General features: G+C 40.3%; 3 protein-coding genes across 5 annotated transcripts; all 3 read left to right on the top strand.

The window, feature by feature from the left end:
- The first annotated feature begins 62 nt into the window (after nt 1-62).
- On the top strand, nt 63-2,316 carry LOC137946230 (LEAF RUST 10 DISEASE-RESISTANCE LOCUS RECEPTOR-LIKE PROTEIN KINASE-like 1.5). The gene has a single exon (XM_068792447.1). The coding sequence runs from the start codon at nt 256-258 to the stop codon at nt 2,071-2,073; it is 1,818 nt and encodes a 605-aa protein (XP_068648548.1). The 5' UTR covers nt 63-255; the 3' UTR covers nt 2,074-2,316.
- Nucleotides 2,317-2,731: 415 nt separating this feature from the next.
- On the top strand, nt 2,732-6,453 carry LOC137946131 (uncharacterized). Its single transcript, XM_068792330.1, has 4 exons — nt 2,732-3,012; nt 3,850-4,420; nt 4,509-4,797; nt 6,081-6,453. Exons 2-4 carry the CDS (start codon nt 3,863-3,865, stop codon nt 6,104-6,106), a joined length of 873 nt encoding a protein of 290 aa, XP_068648431.1. The 5' UTR covers nt 2,732-3,012; nt 3,850-3,862; the 3' UTR covers nt 6,107-6,453.
- A 591-nt stretch (nt 6,454-7,044) lies between these two features.
- On the top strand, nt 7,045-21,416 carry LOC137945172 (uncharacterized). Of its 3 annotated transcripts, none has more exons than XM_068790945.1 (16): nt 7,045-10,232; nt 10,446-10,574; nt 10,674-10,865; nt 10,965-11,017; nt 11,615-12,030; nt 12,145-12,267; nt 12,393-12,594; nt 12,665-12,759; nt 13,753-13,851; nt 17,032-17,228; nt 17,338-17,553; nt 18,850-19,122; nt 19,234-19,381; nt 19,497-19,630; nt 20,456-20,542; nt 20,617-21,416. In XM_068790945.1, the coding sequence occupies exons 1-16, from the start codon at nt 7,596-7,598 to the stop codon at nt 20,701-20,703; spliced, it is 5,088 nt and encodes a 1,695-aa protein (XP_068647046.1). In that variant the 5' UTR covers nt 7,045-7,595; the 3' UTR covers nt 20,704-21,416. The 3 variants fall into 3 exon arrangements, with proteins under 3 accessions (XP_068647046.1, XP_068647047.1, XP_068647048.1); XM_068790946.1 differs by having other exon boundaries at nt 12,393-12,590; nt 12,685-12,759; XM_068790947.1 differs by having other exon boundaries at nt 12,175-12,267.
- The last annotated feature ends 21 nt before the right edge of the window (nt 21,417-21,437 follow it).

Genomic DNA, 21,437 nt, shown 5'->3' on the forward strand with positions numbered 1-21,437 from the left:
AAAAGGTAACTGCGTCAGCTACGAGTCAAGCCAAGCCTCCATTACACGAAAGCTAGGTCTCGCATTTCCACGCTCTGGTCGGTCTCCTTTTGTCTCCGTCCCACGCTTCACGTGAATCCATTACAAAAATACAAATTCCTTCCACCCTTTCAGTTTCAGTTTCACTTCTTTCTCCCTCTCCGCTTTTCTGGCACTGTTGATACTGATATAATTTCAGAAATTTCTCTCTGGTTCGTCTGATAGGAAGAAGGGTCTATGCCTCCGGCTCCGGTCCTTCTGTTTCTTGTATTTGTCTTTTCTTTTTTCCGCTTTCTGGTTGGATTGGAAGGGGTTGGAGTGTGCTCGGCGGTCCTTGGTGACTTCACTTCCCTGGCGTTGAGCAGATGCGGTGACGAATGTAGCTGCCAGACGCCTCCTCCGGAAATTACTGATTTCTCGTTTTCGATTCTCCCGCAGAGGCAGGGTTCAGATGCGGCTTCCAATTGCAGTTTTTTCCAGCATAATTTCTTCAGAACCAGCAGCGGGGCTCGTTCTTTTCCCGCTGTCAAATTTCATCTCTCTCGTCGATTTCCCGGCCATAATTCATCTGTTCGTTTCTCGGGGACCACTTGTCGTAATCTATATCGGCTTCAAACGTGTCTGGATCGGACTCCACGCAAATGCAGTGTCACGAATCGGCGATCTTGGCTTCTTCAGGAGCTTGGGCGGCTTCTGTGTGGTTCCGGAGATGAGAGTGTTGGTGCGGAGAGGTGTAGTTCTAACATCACTGCGGCGGTGAGTGATTTCCTTGAAACCGGAATTGTGCTTGAATGGAGGCAAGATGAGGAACTGTGTGCTTCTGGGAGTAACAGCTGCGAAACGATTGAAAAGAGCTGTAGTTTCAACGCGTCGTCCAGTGGTGCTACGTTTCTGTGCTTCAGGTCGAAGAACCTGACTGTGTCTAATTATCCGAGCAAGGCAGGTGATTCCGCTCGTTCCGCACTTCTTACTTCCCTGTTTGTTTTGGCGTCGTTCCTCCTCATCGCGGTGATCGCCGTAGCAATTTTCAGATGCAAGGGACTGCGACTGAGATCAGCCGCGGCGGAGCAGGACCCGGCCGCGCTCTTCCTGAATCGGCACCGCCCGTCGACTCTCCTCCCACCCGTGTTGAGCTACGAAGAGCTCGAGTGCGCGACCAACAGGTTTGATTCTAAGCGGAAGATCGGTGCCGGAGGATTCGGATCCGTCTACTTAGCTCAGCTATTCGACGGCCGCATCGTTGCCGTGAAGAAACTCCACCGCCGTCACACTACGAAGCCCTTCTCCAACGAAGTCCTGATCCTCTCATCCATCGACCACCCAAACCTCGTGAAGCTCCACGGCTACTGCTGCGACCGCCGCGGGCTCCTCCTCGTCTACGATTACGTCCCCAATGGGACTCTCGCCGACCACCTTCACGGCCCCGACAACCGGTACCGTAAAAGCTCCCTCACCTGGGCAATTCGCCTGGAGATGGCGCTGCAGATCGCGACGGCGCTCGAGTACTTACACTTCGCGCTCTCCCCAGCGGTGGTCCACCGGGACATCACCGCCTCCAACATCTTCATCGAGAAGGACATGAAAGTCCGAGTGGGAGACTTCGGCCTGTCGAGGCTGCTAGTGTTCTCCGATTCGTCGCCGACGTGCGTATGGACGGGGCCGCAGGGGACGCCAGGGTACCTGGACCCGGACTACCACCGGTCCTTCCAGCTCACGGAGAAGAGCGACGTGTACAGCTTGGGCGTGGTTCTGTTCGAGCTGATATCTGGAATGAGGGCAGTGGATTTGAGGAGGGAGAAGAGGGAGGTGGCACTGGCGGAACTGATGGTGGCAAAGATTCTGTGTGGGGGGCTGCAGGAGATGCTGGACCCGGTCTTGGTGGCGGAGGGAGAAAGCATCGTAGCAACGGTGCACGCGGTGGCGGAGCTGGGGTTTAGGTGCGTCGCAGCCGACAAGGACGACCGGCCCGACGCCAGGGAGGTTGTGGCGGAGTTGAAGAGGATCCGGACGCGCTTGCGTGGGTGTCCGGGCGTAGCCGACGCTGGGAAATCTTGACTGGTGACCGGAGAGCGCCTCGCACGAAGGAACGATACGCGACCGTCAGTTGTATGTTTTTGTTTTTCAAAATTTACCCCGATATTTGAGAGTTCTGGCTTTCCTATCCACGCCGTAAATTTATTGCCTTTATATGAAAGAAACAAATTTGGTCGGACTTTGTTATGTCTAGGGGGAACTTAAAGACAATTTCACCAACCATTCATGTATCAAAGATTTTTAGAAATTTTATGTTATTTTAAATATTATTTTTTATTTATTATACCTATCCACAATATATTCATTATTATTTTTTAATATAAATATACAAATTAAAAAAAATCTCAAATGGGTGTCACCACGAAAGAAGTATTATTTAAATATTAGAATATGTGAATAATTATTGTATATTTATACAAAAGAAATTTGGTATTGTACGTAACGTGTACACTGACATGCACGCCCTATTAAATGGGGGTATATAAGTAATTGCGCTAGCATTTAAAATTAACTTGTTTAACGGGTCATACTGTGTTTATCGGATCGAGTCATTTGACTCTATCGGCATCAGACGTGGATCCCGCTTTTCAACCGCGTTTTTTTTTTTTTTTTTTTTTTAATTTAGATTCACTGGTTGGCGAAATTTCGTTCGGTGTTCACAAAAGACACGAGGCGTCTGCGGACCCTGAAGGGGTGCACAGGTCGTCGGCTCGTCGGGCCGGGGGTTTGGATGGTATAAGAGGACACCGAAATTCGGAATCAGAGCTCGATAGATTTGTCCAGACTCGCCAGTCTTACGACGAAGAGTGACGAAATTTCCCTCCTCTTGCGTGTACTCCGACGCATTTACGGTTATTTGCTTTCTACATCCGCTAAATAAATCCAATAACGGGGAAGGGAAAAAGAGTATACAATCTCAATTTCTGCTATCTGCGCTACGGCAAGGTTCTGTTTGTTCCGGTAAGGGAAGAGAGTTTGTTCCTGCTGCTTCCTAGTTTATTTTGCTTGCTTTCGATATGGGGTTCATTTTGTATATTTTTCGCTTTTTCTTTTTTCTATTTACTGATTGTTTTGGGTTGTGTTTGGAGTGATGTTTTGTTATGTTTGAGGATGTTTAATTTGTGTTTATCAGATAAATTTTGAACTTGTTCTATAAGCGCAACCTTGGTTATGACTGCTACGAGGAGCTTTCCTGTTCATTAATTTTTGCCTGTGTTCGCCTTGAGACTTGAGAGACGTTTTGGAGGAAGTCCTGTGCGTTTCTTAGGTTTTTCGTGACTGTTTGTTTCTTGAATTTGATAACTGTTCTTTTCGTTGGGTAATATTGAGTTCCTTCTTATCACTTCCTGTTTGTTATTCAAATTGCTCTGCTGTGTACCTTCTTTCTTGTTCTTTTCTCATTTTGTTTCTAAAGCATAGTTTATTTTTTCTTGATGGAGGACTTATGTTATTTTTATTCCATGTAGTTCCCTTTTGGATGTGTAACTGATTCTTTTTCTTGTTCATTTAGCTTTCCTTTTTTTTTTTTTTTTAATACTGTGTGCATCATTCTTCTTCCATTTAGTTCAGCGCCTCTCAATGCTGCTGTCCTGACACTCTCCGTGCCGAGATACTCCCTATTCATTTTCTACTTGATTTCTTTTAGTTCTCTTTGTTCTCGTTTGGCTAACAAATTTGATTTCGTTCGCCAACTTTGATTTTATTATCGTGTGTGATCTGATTTCGAATTTTGTGCAAGATCCGATTTGAATTACGCTTCCACTTTTCTTAGTCTGTTATTTTGGTCCTTCTCTTCAGCTGAAGTACTTAGATGGAACTTTTTCATAAAGCCAAAGCTGTCCGGCTCCGAAGCCACCACGATAAGTATCTTCTTGCGGAGGAAAACGAAGAAACGGTTTGTCAAGATCGTAATGGCTCATCCAGAAAAACTCGGTGGACTGTAGAGTTTTTGGAAGGAGGACAACTTTTGCGCCTGAAGAGCTCTTATGGCCGTTATCTGACTGCTTCAAATGTGCCCTTCCTACTTGGGATGACTGGTCGCAAGGTCCTCCAAACCATTCCCCCAAGATTGGATTCATCTCTTGAATGGGAACCTGTAAGAGAAGGGTTTCATGTGAAACTGAAAACCAGATATGGTTATTTTCTCCGTGCCAATGGAGGCTTACCACCTTGGAGGAATTCTGTTACTCATGACATCCCTCATAGAAGCTCAACCCAGGATTGGGTTCTGTGGGAGGTTGACATTGTTGAAATACAAGTTGATTCACCCAAGCCTATGCTTCATGGACGCGCTACATCTAACCTTGTGGCTAATGAAGCCTCTTCAAGTTCTTCAGCTGGAACCTCACCAAATTTATCGAAACTTGAGGTCTGTTTCTTTTATTCTTTCTTTGCCTGTCACGTGACATCTTTGGTAAAGTCTATTCACTTTACCATCTTTAATTTTGTTTCTGCAGTCTTTTGATTCTTCACCACATTCACCACCCAAGTATGACGGTCGGAACATTTACTTCTCCATTGCTGAGGATAATGGTGCAGTTGAGGAATCCTCTGATACAACATTCTTTTCATTCAAAGGGACCAGTGTTGCTGACCTCACTGAGAAATTGAAGGAGGAAACCGAGCTTGATGACATAATCGTGTGTTCCCGTAGTCCATTAACTGGAAAGATCAATCCCCTTCGCTTGCAACTTCCCCCCAACAATTTCGATATGCATGTCATTGTGGTGAAGAGTTCGTCAAAGTGTGAGTGTTTTAACCTTTATTAATCCAGCTATGTTTTGCATGTTTTAGTGAATTAGTTGTTAATTTTATGGAAATAAGTACTCAATCAATAATATGTCGGAATTGAAACTGTACTCCCATTTCATTTTTGTTTTTAATATTTAAACATCTTATTTACTTTATGTTTTACTTTTTTTATATTGTCATCTTGTTTGGTATCTTATCCTAATGCTCTGAGGTAGTATCTTGAATGTATCTGGTTTTCTGGCATGTTTAAGTCTTTTTTTGTCAAAGTGTAGTCATCTTTAAAATTTCTTTCTAGCTCAATGACAAATATCAAAGTTTAGTGAATTAGTTGCCAAATGTCTTGTGTGATACTCTTTCATCATTGTAAAATTTTCCCACTGAATCAGTAAGTACTCAATCAATAATATGTCGGAATTGAAATTGATGCGTGATTTATTGTCTTTTTTCTTGTACTCCCATTTCATTTTTGTTTTTAATATTTAAACATCTTATTCACTTTATGTTTTACTGTTTTTATAATATCATCTTGTTTGTTATCTTATCCTAATCCTCTGAGTTAGTATCTTGAATGTATCTGGTTTTCTGGCATGTTTTAGTATTTTTTTGTCAAAGTGTAGTTATCTTCAAATTTTCTTTCTTGCTCAATGACAAATATCAAAGTCTAGTGAATTAGTTGCCAAATGTCTTGTGTGATACTCATTCATCATTGTAAATTTTTCCCACTGAACTTCTTCCCAGAGAGTGAGAGTTCTCTAACAGAATGGAAGAAAAAGAAAATCATTACCTTAGTACAAGAGCACTGAACACAGTCATGTGCATACATCAAGAAAAGCTTCTTGTGGCTAGATATGCATCTTCTTACTAGCATCCCTATGAACAAAACTGTAATGAATTTAGGATTTCTATGAAGTCATGTGCATCATCCATGAATAAGCTGTCCAATTCACTAGTTCGCCTTCCCCTTTAAGCGAGTGCAATTCATTTTTGACACAGACTGCTGCCAATTCCTTGTGTTGTAGTACAAGACTTTCTCCCTATTGATGTTGAAATTTTTTATAATATCAACCAATATGTCCAATGTATCACAAAGTTTCACAGAAATTGGAAACCAAAATGAAACGTTTTTGTTATTAATATCTTTACCACTGAGTTAATTTGCTTGGTTATATATTAATGTGCGTTGCTGTTTCCATTTTTTTGCTGCAATGATAACTACGTGATAATTAAGCAGTAGGTATGAGTTCATTAACTCTTTTTCAATTTTGTTCTTGTAACAGTGGCAAAGAGTTTTCAAAGTATATAAGGATCCTGGCAAGTACTTCAACTTACTGAACAAGTACTTGAAATTCTGAAGTAGGAAAGACTACACTCATACTCTGTATATTCCTTGCCATTCCCTTGTCATTTTACTTTTCCACACAGATAGTGAACTTTCTATTGTGCGATAAATTGTGATGATTGTGTGGGTTTCATGGTATACTTGGAATTTTTTGCTGCAAATTTCTTGTATGAGCCAGCAGCACTCTTTCTTCCCTTGATTGATTTAGTTACGTTACCCAACTTACGTAGTTGATTTTTCTCTTGTAAATTCATCGTGGGTGAGCCAAAACAGAACTGTATCTTTGCCTGTTATTTCATTTATTTTGTGAAGGTTCTTGTGCCCCTGCTGCTATAGCGCCAGCCAACGGAGCTGTATTTTGGTTTGTCGTTTCATTCTTGTGTGGAGGTTCTGATACTGCAATTTGTTTGAGAATTGAAATTTGATGGGAGGATTTTTTCTAGTTCTTGTGGTGGAAGTATTGGCGATCTAGAACGTGTTGTTGTTCACCTTCTCTTCGAGCCTTTTTTTTCTTATTTTTAAATAAGAAATATAATTAATCAACTTCAGCTTTAGAATGTATAAAAAAGTTAAATACTTCTACAATAATAATATAGGGGGGGGGGGGGGGGGGGGGGGGGAGATGCCCTTCTGTCGTTGCTATGGGCCTAATCCGAATGAGCCTGTAGATCCCGACTTCCGTCGTGACTTGAAAATCTCAGATCTCAGCCATATATATTTAGTATATTTCAATGAATGTTGCCAGCGTAGGATCATCAAGAGTGGGCCAGGCACACGCAATAAAGAACCAACATCTATCATAAAATTTACGTTAATTGCCAGCGCCCAAATGCCCCGTAGCGAGCGTTGCTCCTGCCTAATTCATTCCCACGCTCTCACTTGTCACATCGGGAGAAGCAGAGAACAACCACGACCAGCGAAGTGCCAAGAAGAATGAATCATTGTTAATTCGTATATTATTGATAAATTAAAGGAGGGGGAGGATACAGATTTGCAGCGGAGAAGAGATCCATCCTAAATAATAATAAAAAAAAAAAACAGCAAAAAAACTAAACAAGGAGAGAGAGAGAGAGAGAGAAGAGAGACGGATTACTGCAGATTGATCTTTTTTTGGTAGGTGAGTCCTGTGACATAGTAGTAGGAGTGTGCGGAGGTCTTTTCTCTTTCTTTTCTTCTTCTGGACTCTTTGTTTTTTTTTTTTCTCTTCCTTTTTCTTTCTTTTCATTTTAATCGTGTCTCTCGCCGCTCTTCCGAGGATCATTCAGTTCCGTCTGTCGATCGTCCATGGGAAGGTGAACCCGCAATTGGGTGGTAGGTGGAAGCGTGCGCCTCTACGATCTGCCTACAATCTGTTTGTTTAAATCCTCGAGTAAGTCTTCTACGGGATTGTTGTATATATTCCTGTCATCGTCTTCCGTTGTTATGCATGCACGGTGTGTCGAGGTAGACGAGAATGGGGCATAAGAAACGAATCCCGGCCCCTCGACCATCACGCCCGTCGCCTCCTCCGGCTGTCGGTTCCCCCGATGAACCCACATCGCTATTTGCCGATGTCGACCAACAAAATAATGTGCCGGAACCGGGGCCTGCCCCTGGTTCCGATCACAGCTCCGTCAAGGTCGACTGCGAGCGGGCCCTCAGCGCGCTGCGCCGTGGGAACCATACCAAAGCCCTCCGCCTCATGAAGGAGTCAACTCTCCGCCACGAGAGCTCGGCCCTCCTCCACCGCGTCCACGGCACAATCTGCGTAAAAGTCGCTTCCCTCATCGAGGACCCGACAGCCAAACAACGCCACTCGAGGAACGCGATCGAGTCTGCTAAAAGGGCTGTTCTTTTGTCTCCCAATTCCATTGAGTTCGCCCATTTTTACGCCAATCTTCTCTACGAGGCTGCTAATGATACGAAAGGTTACGAGGAAGTTGTACAAGAGTGTGAGCGGGCCCTTGGGATTCAGGACCCGGTGGACCCTGCGAAAGAGAGTCTGCAAGATGAGAGCCAGCAGAAACTTACCACAGCAGAAGCCAGGATCTCTCATATGCAGCAGGAGCTGCGTTCGCTCATCCATAAGTCCAACATCGCTTCGATCTCAACTTGGATGAAAAATCTGGGAAATGGGACCGGTGAAGAGAAATTTCGATTTATCCCAATGAGGAAGCTCTCCGAAGATCCCATGGAGGTTAGATTAGTTCAAACGCGGCGGCCTAATGAGATCAAGAAAGCCACCAAAACACCTGAAGAGAGGCGCAAAGAGATTGAAGTCCGTGTGGCTGCTGCTAGACTCATCCAACAGAAATCTGATTCTTCGCAACACAATCATGAAGAGGATAAGGCAGCTGAATCAAATCCTGGGTCTCACCGTGGAGGGGAGAGGAGAAAATTGGCTAACCTTCGGAAGGTTTCTTCTTCAGTAGACAGGATGGAACAGGTGCGGAGCTATTGGAATTCAATGAGCTTAGAGAAAAGGCAGGGTTTACTTGAAGTGAGTCTTAAGGATCTTCGTACCCATTTTGCATCTGGAAAAGAGGGTTCAGCTCTGGAGCTTCTATCAGAAGCTTTGACTTTCGCTGAAGCAAACAAGACATGGAAGTTTTGGGTGTGTTGCAGGTGTAATGAGAAGTTCTCGGAGTGGAAATCACATATGCAGCATGTAGTGAGGGAGCACATGGGGGATCTTTCACCAAAACTACAACTAGTTATGCCCCAAGAAGTGGATAGTGAGTGGGTGGACATGCTCACTAATGGTCCTTGGAAGCCGATAGATGCATTTGCTGCACTAAAGATGCTCGAATGCAGCTCACATTCCCAGTCTATCATCGAGTCCAATAAAGGAAGGGAGTTAGATAGGGATAGTGCAAAGGATCCAGATTGGTGCTCAAAAGAAGGATTGGATGTTAAATTGGAGGCGAATGTAGAGCAGGATCGGGCTGGAGATTCCAAGGCAAGAGAAGCTTGCAATGGGATTCTTGTAGAAAGCCAAAATGATGATTTTTCAAACTTTGATTTGAGGGAATATGGTGGATGGCTCAAGGTAGGTTGTTCATCACAAAGATGGCCATTATCTGATGATTCTGAACGTGTGAAGCTTCTCGAGAGAATCCATAACTTGCTTCAGTTGCTTGTAAAACATAAATATTTGGCAGTTAGTCATCTTAACAAGATCATACAATATGCGATGGATGAGCTCCAAGGTATTGCATCAGGCTCACAGCTACTAATGCAGGGGCTGGACCGGTCACCCATCTGTATTTGTTTTTTGGGTGCCCCACAACTCCGGAAGGTACTCAAGTTCTTGCAGGAGCTTTTGCATTCTTGTGGATTGGGAAGGTACTCTGAGAAGAATGCTCCTGTGCATGAAATGCAGAATTCAGCGTTAGAAAGTGATATTTTGGAGAAAGTCACTCTTAGTGGTGATTCTTCGTGTCTCCTATTGGATGAACGATTACTAAGGGGCAAAATTAATTCCAGTCAAGCAGACAATGGTAGTGCTTTTGATAGCATGGTGTCTAATGTTTTTGGTGATTGTGAAGATGGAGTTATGGACAATGACTATCTTCTCTCTTGGATATTTGGTGGGCTCTCTAGTTGTGAACAACTGGCTTCATGGACCCGCCTTAGGGAAGAAAAAAATCATCAGGGTATGGAAGTTCTTCAGATGCTTGAGAAGGAATTTTACCTCCTGCAGAGCTTGTGTGAAAGGAAAACTGAGCACTTGAGCTATGAGGAAGCCTTGCAGGCAGTGGAAGGGCTTTGTCTCGAAGAACTCAAGAAAAGGGATCAAAGTGTGAAATTTGTTTCTAGCAGTTATGAGAATATTCTTAGGAAACGGCAGGAAGTGCTTGTTGAAAGGGATAATGATTTAGTATATATCAACAACAGATTTGAGCTTGATGCATTATCGAATGTTCTTAAGGAGGCACAATCTTTAAATGTCACCCAAATTGCTTATGACGATACATTAGGTGTCACATCTCGATTGAGTGACTTGGAGAGTGGTGATGATGAAGATTGGAGGATGCAGGACTATTTACATCAATCTGATACTTGCATAGAAGTGGCACTTCAGAGGCAGAAGGAACAATTGTCTGTGGAGGTTTGTTTATCCCTTAGTTGCTTCCAATCATCTATTACAATGCTAGTGAACTTTGGCACAGCTGGTATGGCTCTGGCTATCATTTTGTTCCTACTGAAGTTTACTAGCATTATTTGGAAATACACCTTCTCAAAAATAAGAGCTGAAAAAAGACATATCTGTTCCTGTCTTTATTTTCATCGACTTCTTGCTTATAAGATGAATGATGTGCAGCTTAGTAAAATTGATGCAAGGATCATGAGGACTGTCAGTGGCATGCAACTCCTGGAGCATAAGCTGGGTCCTGTTTCTGCCTTTGATTACCGGACTATGATTTTGTGCCTTGTAAAGTCATTTATGCAGGTCTGTGTTCAATTTGTTGAAAGGTCTTATGTAGACGTACCCATCTTTAGGGTAGTACTACATCATGATTAACATTCTTGGTGATAATGTTTTTGGCAGGCACGCTTGGAGGATCTAGTGGAAAAGGATGCCAGAGAAAAGTCAGATGCTGCAAGAGAAGCCTTTTTAGCAGAACTTGCACTTGATGCCAAGAAGAATGCCCATAGAGGTGGTGACCAGCCAAAGCAGATACAAGAGAAGTCAAAAGATAAGAAAAAGAGCAAGGACTACCGAAAACCGAAGGATTCAAAGGTTTTAACTGTATTGGGTCTGGGTCAATTTTCATTTTCTTAGGGTCATGATTCTTTGACACCTTCTAGAGGTGTATTACTAATCTCTCGTCTGTCACAGGTTGTCAGTTCCGGTGAACAACATTTCACTGCTCAAGAAATATCGGAACAAGAGTATGTCTTTCACTCCATCTCTTTTTATAAATTACTGAACATTGAGTGGTCAACAATCATGGGTGAAATGCTTCTAGCACAGGAACATCATTACCATCTCAGAATGTGTTTAGAGTAACTACCTGTGTCGTTTTTCTTTTCAAATGAAAACATTTTGGGGTCATTTCTGATGCTTTAAGAAATTCATGAAAAAGTGTGAAGAACATAATACTAACCAACTTTTTTTAGAAAATACTGAACAAAACTAAATACTACATATAAAAGTACAATGGATTAACATTTCGTTTTAGCTCTTTCTCCATTCTAGGTCCTAAAAAAATTAATTTCAAAGTTCCAGGGCATAAATGATGACCTTAAACAGGGTTGTTAATTGGATCTGTAGTCCTTTGTTATTTTCAGTGGTGGTGGTTTTTTAAGTATGTTTATTTTACACTTTATATTGGGCTTTTGACATGCTAAATCTGCTTATATGTGGAGGACCCGGAAGAAGTATTTATTTGTAATTAGCAGTTTTAAATATTAAGTGAGAACCAGATGTTCTCTTCGTAACTTCCTTTGTCCTATACTTATTATGTGTCCTCTGTTCTTCCATGGCAGTGGTTTTTTTGCAACTGATGACAACCAAACAGAATTCTACAGTGTTTTCTCTGCAAGTATGGACAATTTGAAGCAACAAGAAGAAGAATGCCGGCGTAAAATTGAGCTTGAAGCAGAGGAACGGAAGCTTGAGGAAACCCTGGAGTATCAAAGGAGGATAGAAGATGATGCTAAGCGGAAGCACCTTGCGGAGCAGCATCATAAGAAGGCTGGCCGAATAGTCTTAGAGAATAATAAAGAAGGATCATATCTCATTGATTCAAAAAAAAATGTTGATTATGTGGAGCAGCATGAGCAGGTGGCTGTATCTGGTGATGACCCTCTAAATAACCAGAAAGAGGGATCCCACTCTCCTCAAGGTTCCCTGAAAGTGGGACATATTATCGAAGGCTTTGATTTGTCCCAAAAATATTCAGGTATGCATGCTATAGATGCATTAAATGAGGTGTTTTGATTTTGTTACCATGGGAAGTTTCATGAGCCCTATACTAAAAGGGACATATGTCTTGTTTGTGGTGAGTTGCCAAAAGATCCAGGTGACTCACATGTGAAACTTGCAGAGCGGATTCCTGGCCCTGGTAAATCATCTCCTACTTCTGGCATCCAAAGGGGTAGAAGAACAAATAGTCACTCTAATACCAAGCCAAGACCAGGTTTTATTTTTTTAATATTTTTTAACTCTTCTATGGATTGTTTGTTTTGTTTTTCTTCTTTCTGAATTGGGCAAATGAAATATTAATTGCATGAATTGCTGAGGCACTCAATTTTCTTTTGTTAGGTGTTTCAAACCGAGGAAATTTTGAAAATGGTTTTTTGTCTTCCGAACAAAAGACAGGGAGGCAATCCAATAAGCAAACCTCCACTAAGGACGAATCATTTGGCAAAGAAAACCATGAAATTATGCATTTGCAAGTCAAGTCTCCTGTCAAAGAGCCAAATAACACGTGGGGTCAGGAGTATGTGTATGGTGGCCATAGTGAGTATGAGTACCATCTCTCTACTCTGTTTCTCTAGTTCTTCTGGATGAGCCATTCATAGTGATTAAACTAGTGATTTTTTTGCTCCTTCAGTGCCTGCTCAGTATAATTCTTCTGTGGTCACCAAGGAGGCTGATTTTGCAAACAGAGGCGTCAACACAGTTTCAGGTAATCACTTAAACCTTGAGGTTTATGTACCCTTTTTGTGATGATGGACCATTCTTGTTAAATCTCATGAAGCTAACCTTTTGAATCATATTCTCTGTTTTTTTAGATTTTTAAAATGATTTTAATATATACTTTTCTAGTGTTTCTAGTCAAACTTGAAGACTTCCTGAAATTAAATGCGTTTACCAAATGTAATAAATAATACCTCTAAAAATGGTTTCTGAGGTTTTGCTTTTTGAATCATATTCTCTGATTGTTGAGATTTTTAAAATGATTTTAAGATATACTGTTCTAGTATTTCTAGTCCAACTTGAAGACTTCCTGAAATTAAATGCATTTACGAAATGTAATAAATAATACCTATATCAACGGTTTCTGCCTTTACAGCAATAATTTATTATTTATTTTTAATAACAAGAAGATAAAGTTGGGCCAACTTACTCATAAATCACGCGTATGGTGAGTTGTTATATATTAATGTCTGGAATACCTTATCTAGATGAAGGATTTGTGTGAATTTTAACTTCTATAACTCTTTTTCTTTTTTTCTTATTTCAGCCATATTCTATCCCTATGTAAATTTAGTGTTATTTTTTTCAGGCATCTGTTGCATTTCTTATAAATGCCACTAATGTCAGCAACTTGGTATATGAACAAGTCGATCAGTATGACCCATTCTTTAAAAATACCTCTGATTTCAGTCTGTGTTTGAATGGGAAAACCATGCTTCATTGAAGAACAAGATATTCTGTCCAGAGAATGTATTATATTAAAACTTATTTTTTCACTGCAATAGGTTTTAAGTGTCTAAATAGTTACCCTTAAACTACTATTGGTTTGTCCATTTGTCACTGTGAAAGGGTTTGTTGCCTTTTATTGTGCAGTTTTTAGAACCTGTGTCCATTGATACAATATGCAGCTTCTTAAACAACTGTGGTGCTTGCACTCTCTAACGTGAAAAGTGGAAATTTTCATTGTTTGATTCGTATCCAGTGGAAAATGGAACAAAGACACTTAGACAGCTCCGTGCTGAGGAGGATGATGAGGAAAGATTTCAGGCTGACCTTAAGAAAGCTGTACGTCAGAGCCTAGGTATGTTCCAAAGATGTCATGGTTTGGCATTATTTATGTGGCAGTTGTGCTTTTCGCTGAGTATTTTTGTGGAACTGCTGTCTGCACATATATGATCCAAGTTGCACTTACATGTCATGAGTGGTATTTGTTAGTGTGCAACATCAACAAAGATCCTCGAACCTTTTTTCTCTTCCTCTTGTTTTTCTTGTTTTTCTTCTTTGCTCCTCGTCACTGACTATTGTTGTTTTTCCCAACTCCTCTTTGTTCCCTTTTTTAGTTCCCTCTTTCCATCTTCACTCTCCTTCAGCTTCTTTTCTTACTGCTCCCTCTATGACAAGCTACTACAGCACAGCCTCCTATGACCTGCCCATGGCAGCCCTTCCCTGCAAGAGGAAAAGGGTGTAGGAGAAGTACAGAATAAGAAAGAGGGAGAAGACAAGAGAAGGAAGAAAGTAACTCAAAAGAAAAATGAGAAACAGGGAAAAAGTTGCTGGCTGCAGGGAAGGAAGGGGGAAAAGAAAGTGGGAGGATGGGAAATTTATTTTTTTGAATTATTTATGCTAAACATTCCAAAAGGAAAATAAGAAAGAAAAAAAGAAGAAAAAAAAAAGAAGAAGAGGGGCTCAGTTGCCGGAGAAGGAATTGGAAGAAGATATGGTATAATGGAGAAAATTCTTATTTTTTAAAAGTGTTTTTAGATGTCTGGATGCCACATTTGGTGCTCAACTTCATGCCTTTTTTGCAGTTAGCATTTCCCATTATGGCTTTTGCATTACGAAACCAATTTCTGTATTTGACTCATGTCAGCAATTATTAGCTTGTATACTAATTTTGCACTGAAGTCTTGCCTATCCTAGCACCTGTCATGTCTTGGGAAGCGGTAATGGTTTGTCTGTAATCATTGCCTTTGGCAGATTATTGGTTGGACCGATCCATCATCCCAACAATGTCCCTTTTCAACATATTGAACTTATCTAAATAACATGACGATATAAAGCTGGAGACAGCTTACCCACCCTAAAGCATGTTCCAAAATGACCTAATTACCTTCTTGAGTGAAACATAACTTCTTGTTCTTAATTAATTTCTAATTAATCTTATATCTAACTCTTTCTAATTAAGGTTGTATGTAACTCTTGGTTTCTCTGGAGTACTTTATTTCATGTAGCCATCTCCTCTGTCCAGCAATGGGAGCTTCCAGGCTGCTTTTTTTGAGAGTTAGCAGTGTAAATTTCCTCTCATACATTTTGCTGCAAATATTTCGTTTTAGGTCTTTTTTTTTTTTTTTAACGAAAGCTGAAAACAATTTGTTCAAATGTTGTGTAATTGTATTAACAGAAAAGCAAAAGTACAAAGGAGGCCAGGGATTGGGCTGGCAGCCCAGCTTTTGAAAAGTTAAACATAACACACTAAAATCCATTGAAATAACAAGCTCTTGCTGATTGATTCCCTCCTAAGCTAGATTATCTGCAACTGAATTTGCTGATCGGTGTACATGTTTCCAAGAAATTGGAAATGAAACGGCTATATTAATAATTGAAGTACATGTTTATCAAATCTCCATGAACTATCAACCAAACCCTTTCTCTAAGTAACCGCAACAGATAAATCTCCTTCAACAATTAATGGCTTTGAAAAGTGATCCCTACAAAGAATGAGTTCTTGCAATGCAGCATTAACTTCAGCCATTGTAGAGTCTTCCTTGCTGAAGGGACCTGAATAGGAAAGTAGAGAGTGCCCTTAGTGATTTCTGATTACATTACCAATACCTGCCAATCCTTCATTGCTTCTACTACTCTCATGGTTTAAATTGAGATGTCCAAAAGCAGGAGACCAACTTTCCATAAGAGTTTTTCCTTCATGGGCTACAAATTACCAAATTCCTCCAGTTTTCTTGCAAAGTGACCTTGTATAATCGTTGAAGTCTTCTGTAAGTTGGGCCCACAATAAAAAAACTCAAGAGCCCTACAAGGAAATATATGGAGAAAAAACAAAGATAACATAAAAACGAAAGATCAAACAAAATGAAGACTAAATGGCCAGCGAAGCAGAGTAGAACAGCGATCAATCTGGTGGGGATAGGATCACCCCGACAACAAGTTGCAAAAGTACGCCACTTCGTGCGAGTGAGTCAGCCTATTAATTGGCTTCCTGAGGAATTTATTTCCAAGCAATCTCCTGCCTTGAAGTGATGTCATGGATATTATAATGATCTCTAATAAATACATAATAGTGTCTGAGTACGACCAAAGGCCCAACTAATTACTACACCCAAGATACCCTCAACCACAAGGGAGCTGGAGAAAGAGTCCCAATAAGCTCTTAGCCCATGGAGGGCTTGCAGCTTAGCCTCTAACGAGCATGTGATTCCAAAGGGGACTAAGTATATTTGGATTTGCATTTGTTCCCTTAATTAATGGTTTTGGAAAATGATCCCTAACTCAGTCACACCTTCTTGAATCTTCACCATTCAGGCTGGCGTATGTTTCAGATGTTAGACACTTTTATTTCTTTATCTAGGTCTATGTCTGCATTAGTCTACCCATCTTGAGGAGAACTTGAAATCTCTAGTGTGGGATGTCAATAACATCATCCTCCCCATTATACCAGTTTAACATAAGAGATGTCCAAAATTTGCATATGAACAGTGTGAAGTTGGGTCCATGGCCCATCCCAAAATGACTAGCCAACTTAGGAACCCTCTTTTCCAACTAATAAACTCAAGACCTTTGTACTCACTAATCCATGTGGGACTATTCCTTAACACTCCCTCTCACGTGTAGGCCTTCTTTTGTGGCTCTACATGTGGATAATTTTGGGTGGAGGCCCACATATGAGTACCTGTTCTAATACCATGTGAAGTTGGGTCCATGACCCATCCCAAAATGACTCACCAACTTAGGAAACCTCTTTTCCAACTAATAAATTCAAGACCTTTGTACTCACTAATCCATGTGGGACTATTCCTTAACAAACAGAAAAACACACATAGTAGGCATTAATCTTCTCAATGATTTCTCAAGGGCCAATTCCTGCTCTGTAGTTGGTGTGGATGGATCTGGCTCCAATGCTGAGGCCACCATCAATGTGTTGGATTGAATAGTACTGATTATCGTTTTATCTTTTTTATTACAAAATCTTAAGCACGGGCAACAACCTGCTTTGATGCTTACTCTCTAGTGTCTCTGTTCCTTTCAGACACATTTCAAGGAAGACAGAGTTTCCCTGTGGTTCAAACTCCAAGATTGCCAGAAAATACATCTCTGGAAACTGATGATTGTGAATGTTCGCTTGATCCAGTTCCTGTCAATACTGACAGTGTAAACAGTGTTCTTGGGACAGGCCTTCTAAATGAAGTTGGGGAGTACAATTGCTTCTTAAATGTAATTATACAGGTTGGAGTTTTCAATACTCAGATAATTAGCAACTTGTAATTACTATAAACATAATTAAGTTGAAGTCGTTATTCTTATACTTTTTTTGGTTGCTCTGTGAATATTCAAGTCTTTGTGGCATTTAAGACGGTTTCGGGAAGAGTTCCTGGGAGCACCAAGATCAGTTCATCAGCATGTTGGGTATCCTTGTGTGGTCTGTGCTTTATATGACATTTTTACAGCCCTGAGCTTGGCATCATCAGACGCACCAAGGGAAGCAGTTGCTCCAACTCGTCTGAGAATTGCTTTGAGTAACTTGTACCCAGATAGCAATTTCTTTCAACAGGTATGCTCCTGGTGCACAATAAGCTTAGTCAGAATGGTAATTTGCTGTAATTGTTTCTTACTTTTGTCTCTGGGAAGTAATCAGATTTAGTTCTCTCAAGTGGCAGCTTCACTGAGGCTTTTATTATGCATGTGACTCAATCTGTTTGAAGCATACCATCAATCTGTTTGATTCTGCTTGAAGCATACCATCAAACTTTTATTCTGCTCCCATATTTTCTTTAACCAGAGTTTGAGTTGTATGTCCTAAGGTGGATACTTTATGCATATTCTTCAAACTGAGATCAGAACCGAGAGAGTTTTGAGGCACGTTAGCAAAGATGGACAGACTGAGGTTTTTGGAGTTTCCCCTCATAATTACCACCGGAACTTATATTTTTTGTATTTATCCATGGATTGGGCCTTGTAATGTTGCCTTCAAGTCTCATCAGGGTATAGGATTCAACATTCAAAAAATAAATAAAATTGTTCTACCAACTGATTATCTAGTCCATAGGAAAATTCTTTGGTGGTCTACTACTCCCTGGCTACCTAGGCATTTATTCTTTTTTGTTTACATATAGTCAGCTAATAACCCATTATTTTCAAAAAATAACATAAAATAATAGTCAGCTAATATGAAATTAATGTTTTCTTCTAAACAAATGGCATCGTTTGGTAGATTAGGTAGTTGTTAGTTTACAGGGGTGTGAAAGCATCATGTGAGGTGTTTGCCTTTTTTAGCCTTAGGGTTTTGATGTGTAAGCCTCACAAATCAAAAATATTACACATCATTTGAATACATATAGTTTTGAATGCAAGCATATTAAAGTTATTAAGTTGAGGAAAAAAAGGACTAAGTTGGAAAAGCCAATCATTGAAGAACAGAATTTAAAACTAAGTAATTATCTAAGTATGATTTTTTCTTGCCAATAAGTCAAGTAATATTTTCCATTTTTACCACACCAGATAGCCCAAATTAAGAATCTTTACCTTCTAATAGTTGGCATATTAGATTGTAGAATCAGATCCTTGGTGGCCATGTGAACTTTGTGGGTTTTATTTTTGTTAATCTTTAGTTACAAGATGGGTCTTGTGTTCACTAAACGCTTGCATAGCTCTTTGATGATCTGCTTAAATTCTGACACTTATGCTTGTATAGATAGATGAATTGTTACTGAGCCAGTTTTCACAAGATTTTTGGCCTTGATCCATATATACCTTAAAAAAGTGCCGTGACTGTTCCAAGATCATCAATGCTTTACTAAAATAGAATGCTGGTTATCATTTCATCTGAGTAATCTGTTGTCAATTGCAGGCGCAGATGAATGATGCTTCAGAAGTTCTGGCAGTAATATTTGACTGTTTACACCGGTCATTTGCTTCTGAATGTGCTTCTGATACTGACTCAGAAGAAAGCAACTATATTGGCTCTTGGGATTGCACAAACAATGCCTGCATGGCACATACCATTTTTGGAATGGACATATATGAACAGATGAATTGTTCCAGCTGTTGCTTGGAATCCAGACAACTGAAGTACACTTCATTTTTTCATAACATCAATGCCAATGCACTTCGGACTATGAAGGCATGTCTTAGGATTAGGGTTGTTTATGTTGAGAGAGAGAGAGAGAGAGTACAATAATATGTTGGGATTTTTGTGCGTATTGTTGTTGACTTTTCCTTTCCATTCTTTCAGATTACATGTCCAGAAGGCTCCCTTGATGAGCTTATGAAGCAAGTGGAGATGAACCATCAGCTAGCTTGTGACAAAGAGAGTGGCGGCTGTGGAAGACAGAACTACATCCATCACTTTCTTTCTACTACCCCACATGTTTTCACGATAGGTTTGAAGCTGGGGCCTGAAATCTAGATATATACATATGTTCATTCTTGTATGTATGTGTATTTGTGTGGTTTATTATATTCATATAATATTTTATATCCTTCTATATTTTGCAGTCCTTGGTTGGCAGAATTCTTGTGAAAGTGCAGAAGATATATCAGCAACCTTGGCTGCCATGTCTACTGAGATAGATATTGGTGTTCTATATCGTGGTCTTGATCGAGGAAATAGACATAACCTGGTTTCAGTGGTATGTAAACCATTTAGTATTACTAGCAATGAATCGTACTGTATATTTATCTGTTACTTATCTTGGCTAAGCTATCCTAGGTTTGTTTCATGTTCATTAACAATAATTGAATAGCGGAAGCCAAATTTATGAAAATTTTGGTTAATAACTTTATATATCAAGTCTGGAATAACAAAACTTCAATTGCTTTTCTGCTGATTTCAATTGGATCATTTAGTCAACTGTGAAGTCCCGTTTTGCTCTTGCAAATGTATTGTTTAGATTGTGCCAATTCCATCCTAAAATTACTAGCCACATAGGAGGCCTATTGTTCAATATTTTAAACCAACAACTTTTCTTAACACTTGTTTATGTGGAACTATTCCCACTAACGCTCTCCCTTATGTCTAGGCTTAGACATGGGTCTGAGACATGGACAACATAGTTGGGGTATAAACTTAACAGAGTGCAAACTGAGCCCAGCAGGCAGACTTTCTGCTGTGATAACATGTTTAGATTGAGCCTGGTTCTACCCAAAAGGACCAGCCACTTAGGAGGCTTATTGTTGAACCTCATAAACCAACAATTTTTCCTAACACTTACCTATATGAGACTATTCCGACTAACATGTACCTTATCTATTTAGTATATTTAAGTTTTCTTGTTTTATTGGCTAGCATGTTTTGCCTGGTTTCATGTCATTAGCAGTCCTGGTATTGTTTTAAACTATTTTAATCTTTCATCCAGTGAAAGGGAAACTATTTTATATGGAGATACTATGTTCCCTGTAGTTGCATACTGAATGTAATCCATTGCAAGCCTAAACTCATCTTCATGAATTTGTAGGTCTGTTATTATGGGCAACATTATCACTGTTTTGCTTACAGTCATGAACGTCAATGCTGGGTCATGTATGATGATAAAATTGTGAAGGTGAGGAAAACTCAATACCCTCCTCCATTAACGTTTTGCCTTGTACTCTGCCTGATCCAATATTGTGGGTGCAGGTTATTGGTGCTTGGAATGAAGTTCTTACCATGTGTGAAAAGGGACATCTGCAACCTCAGGTCCTTTTCTTTGAGTCCGTAAACTAGCTACAGTTGAGAAAGCTCGTCGTTGCTAGCCTGCTATCCATCTGATCTTATGCTAGTCGCATGGGAGTCCTGACAAACTATTCTGAGTCTGGACTGGACATAACGATTCTAATACCTGCGCCATGATTGTGATGAAGCGTCAAACTACCAAGACCAGAATCATGCTGATTTTCTCCTGGAAGCAAGTTCTGAAGGAAATTTCACTTACTTGAGCGGGGTTTGATGCTTCCTGAAGTTGATATATTGCATCGACAACACAGTCCGGTCCAGGGGTTTTGTTCCCATTATACAGAAAATGAAAATAGAAGAAGGCAACTATAGGTAAAGATACCATCTCCAGCTCCGCTAACAGCTAAGGCAGAGGATTGTAATGTCCAATAAAGTGGTGGAAGTTGCTGCACTCAGTTGTTACTCGGGTGCAGAGATTTTTCGTTTCTTGTTCTGTTTTTTTTTGGTAGGAGTACATGATGGGATAACTGTTTGGAGTGTATCAGGTCTTGATCTTATTGCAAAGCAGGTGTACCGAGTTTTTGATAGTGAGCTAAAGGCATATTATGTAAAAATCATATGGCCATAGGTCTGTAGAGTAGTCTCTAATTTTTTGTATGCCTCTGAAATGATAATGTCGATGAGTGATGTCTCATTTGTGCTTTTATCTTTCACCTGAGACACTGGATATAAAAAATGCATACCCATATCTTTTTGGATTCTGAGCAACTATTGTTTAAAAGCTT

Source organism: Aristolochia californica, unplaced genomic scaffold (assembly GCF_029961685.1).
Source record: "Aristolochia californica isolate CCGP_79_NKW_82.1479 unplaced genomic scaffold, dmAriCali1.0.hap1 SCAF_12, whole genome shotgun sequence".
Classification (NCBI taxonomy): Eukaryota; Viridiplantae; Streptophyta; class Magnoliopsida; order Piperales; family Aristolochiaceae; genus Aristolochia; species Aristolochia californica.

What these genes read in the sequence shown, in the direction of transcription:
- LOC137946230 (XM_068792447.1), top strand. Translation starts at nt 256, where the DNA reads ATGCCTCCGGCTCCGGTCCTTCTGTTTCTTGTATTTGTCTTTTCTTTT.
- LOC137945172 (XM_068790945.1), top strand. Translation starts at nt 7,596, where the DNA reads ATGGGGCATAAGAAACGAATCCCGGCCCCTCGACCATCACGCCCGTCG. An exon ending in CAAGAAATATCGGAACAAGA is followed by an intron (nt 11,018 to 11,614) that starts GTATGTCTTTCA and finishes CTTCCATGGCAG; the next exon opens with TGGTTTTTTTGCAACTGATG. An exon ending in GACATAACCTGGTTTCAGTG is followed by an intron (nt 19,631 to 20,455) that starts GTATGTAAACCA and finishes ATGAATTTGTAG; the next exon opens with GTCTGTTATTATGGGCAACA.
- LOC137946131 (XM_068792330.1), top strand. Translation starts at nt 3,863, where the DNA reads ATGGAACTTTTTCATAAAGCCAAAGCTGTCCGGCTCCGAAGCCACCAC. An exon ending in CAAATTTATCGAAACTTGAG is followed by an intron (nt 4,421 to 4,508) that starts GTCTGTTTCTTT and finishes TTGTTTCTGCAG; the next exon opens with TCTTTTGATTCTTCACCACA. An exon ending in GGTGAAGAGTTCGTCAAAGT is followed by an intron (nt 4,798 to 6,080) that starts GTGAGTGTTTTA and finishes TTCTTGTAACAG; the next exon opens with TGGCAAAGAGTTTTCAAAGT.